This window comes from Bufo bufo, chromosome 2 (genome assembly GCF_905171765.1).
Source record: "Bufo bufo chromosome 2, aBufBuf1.1, whole genome shotgun sequence".
Classification (NCBI taxonomy): domain Eukaryota; kingdom Metazoa; phylum Chordata; class Amphibia; order Anura; family Bufonidae; genus Bufo; species Bufo bufo.
Genome location: NC_053390.1, coordinates 814,936,430 through 814,938,658, shown reverse-complemented (window position 1 = coordinate 814,938,658; position 2,229 = coordinate 814,936,430). Strand labels below are relative to the sequence as shown.

Here is a 2,229-nt window from a genome sequence, read left to right as displayed (position 1 = left end):
AAGTGACTGCACTGGTAAAACGCTTTTTTGCACAATTAAATTGTTTTTTGTACCACTGTCCCTAGCGCCTGAAGACGTCTCTCCCTGCACTCAGTACACTGGTAAATAGCGGAATCTAAGATGGCTGCCGTTATTTATAATGCTGTGACATTTCAGGGCTGGCTGGCTGCTGATTGGCTGCATGCATGCATGTCAAACTGGGTGATCCCGCTTTTCCAGAGTTCCTTTCTCCATGTCTTCACACAAGCAGCGGCCATTTTAGAAAAAAATGCGATTTGTTACCACAAAGCGTGAGGAAATTCGGCTTCGGTGCAAATCGAATTTTCCCTGAAATTCGGATCGAATTCCACTTTGTCAGCTTCGATTCTCTCATCTCTATTCATCTCTAATTCTTGGCTACATTGGTCAGAAATCTAGACCAATGCCAATAATATCCGCATTCTGGATATATTTGTTTTGTGCAATATACAGTGTTGGAAGTTATTTATATATTTATTTATCTATCACAATCGCCCAAAATACCTTTCAAGAGTTTTGGAATAATTACCTAAAAATCGAAGTTAGCTTTGAAAGCTTTTCTTATAGGGGAGAACAGCTCTATGGTACAGTTTATGCCTTCATATGACATTGACAGCCTGTCGGGGTATAGTCAGGCCGTGTCCTATACGCACAGATTAGAGCTCCAAACTACTTTTTAGCTGCAGTCTTACTGAATATAAGTAAAGCATGTTTCACACTTGTGGCCGGGGGTTCTGCATGCAGCGGTGTTTGTCCGGCATATATATGTCAGGTAGCCGCCAGATTTCCGTCAGACCCTATTATAGTCAATGGTACTGGCAGGCATTCCAGTTACATCCGGCAATATCGGATCCAGAGAGCCAGAACAGCCTATCAGAACTCTGGTCACAAGTGTAAAACAGTCTTCAAGTGCTTTAGGAAGCAATTAAACCAATTAAAAATAAATCCAGATCCAGACACATGTAAATTATTCTTAATTATGAAGATAATAAAGCAAAATCTGCCTAATTATAAAAATATAAGAAAGTATTTTAAATTACACGATGAACTAAATTATTAGATACTAATATACATCAAGCAATACATTATATCTTGTTTCTCTCCAAAACTGCTGTTTTGGAGTTCAAATTAGGTTTGAAAAGAAGGATATATATTTTGGGAAGAAATATACAACCAAGAATGCCAGAACATGAGGTCAATATGGCAAATATCTCCACAGCCACCATGTATTTCCCTGTGGTGCTCAGATAAGCTGGGATCATTGCGATCCAGACACTGCAGAACACCAGCATGCTGAAAGTGATGTACTTGGCCTCATTAAAATTGTCCGGTAATGTCCTCACCATGAAGGCCAGAACAAAACTAACAGCTGCCAGGAAGCCCATATAACCCAACATAAAGTAGAAGGCAATGACTGAACCTTCATTACACTGAATGATGATCTTCCCAGGTAAAGAGTGATGGTCAAACTCTATATAAGGAGGTGACACTAACAACCAAATAACACAAATAAGAACTTGTACAGAAGAACACACCAAAACCACATAATTTGAGACATTGGATGAAAACCACTTTGCCCAGAAACTTCCAGGATTGGTTGCTTTGAAGGCAAAGCAAACTTTGATAGTTTTGGCTAGAACAGAAGAGACGCCAATAGAGTAGAAGATGCCAAATGATGTTTGTCTCAGTAAGCAGGTTAAGTCCACTGGACGGCCGAGGAAGAAGAAGATACTGAGGAAGCTCAGCAAGATGGAGACCAGGAGGATAAAGCTCACAGTCCGGTTATTGGCTTTAACAATCGGAGTGTCCCAATAATAAATGAAGATTCTTAATACGAACAATGTTGCAGCAGAAAGAAATAAAACTATTCCTAAAAATATGGAAGTTAGAATGTCCTTCTCATATGAAAGAAACTCGAACATTCTGGGAATACATTTCACTTTCTTCTCATCAGGCCATTCTTCTTTAGGACATTTATGGCAGATTTCACTGTCTACAATAACATGAAGTAAAATAGAAATGTGATGAAATATTAGTAATGTTAACTGCATATTGAAAGCTAAAGTTCATGTCACCATTCAGGGTGCATTCACATCACTGTCAGAAGACGAGAGAGAGAGAAATAGGATTCAGTAAAAAAAAAAAAAAACGGATCCTGTTGCATCAGTTGTCATCCGTTTGAACCATTTCCATCTGAGATCCGTTTTTTTT

At 38.9% G+C, this 2,229-nt stretch overlaps 1 protein-coding gene across 1 annotated transcript; it reads right to left on the bottom strand.

Moving 5' to 3' along the window:
• Window positions 1–1,103: 1,103 nt before the first annotated feature.
• LOC120991077 (vomeronasal type-2 receptor 26-like) lies at window positions 1,104–1,940 on the bottom strand. The gene has a single exon (XM_040419968.1). It carries the CDS (start codon window positions 1,938–1,940, stop codon window positions 1,104–1,106), a length of 837 nt encoding a protein of 278 aa, XP_040275902.1.
• Window positions 1,941–2,229: the final 289 nt, after the last annotated feature.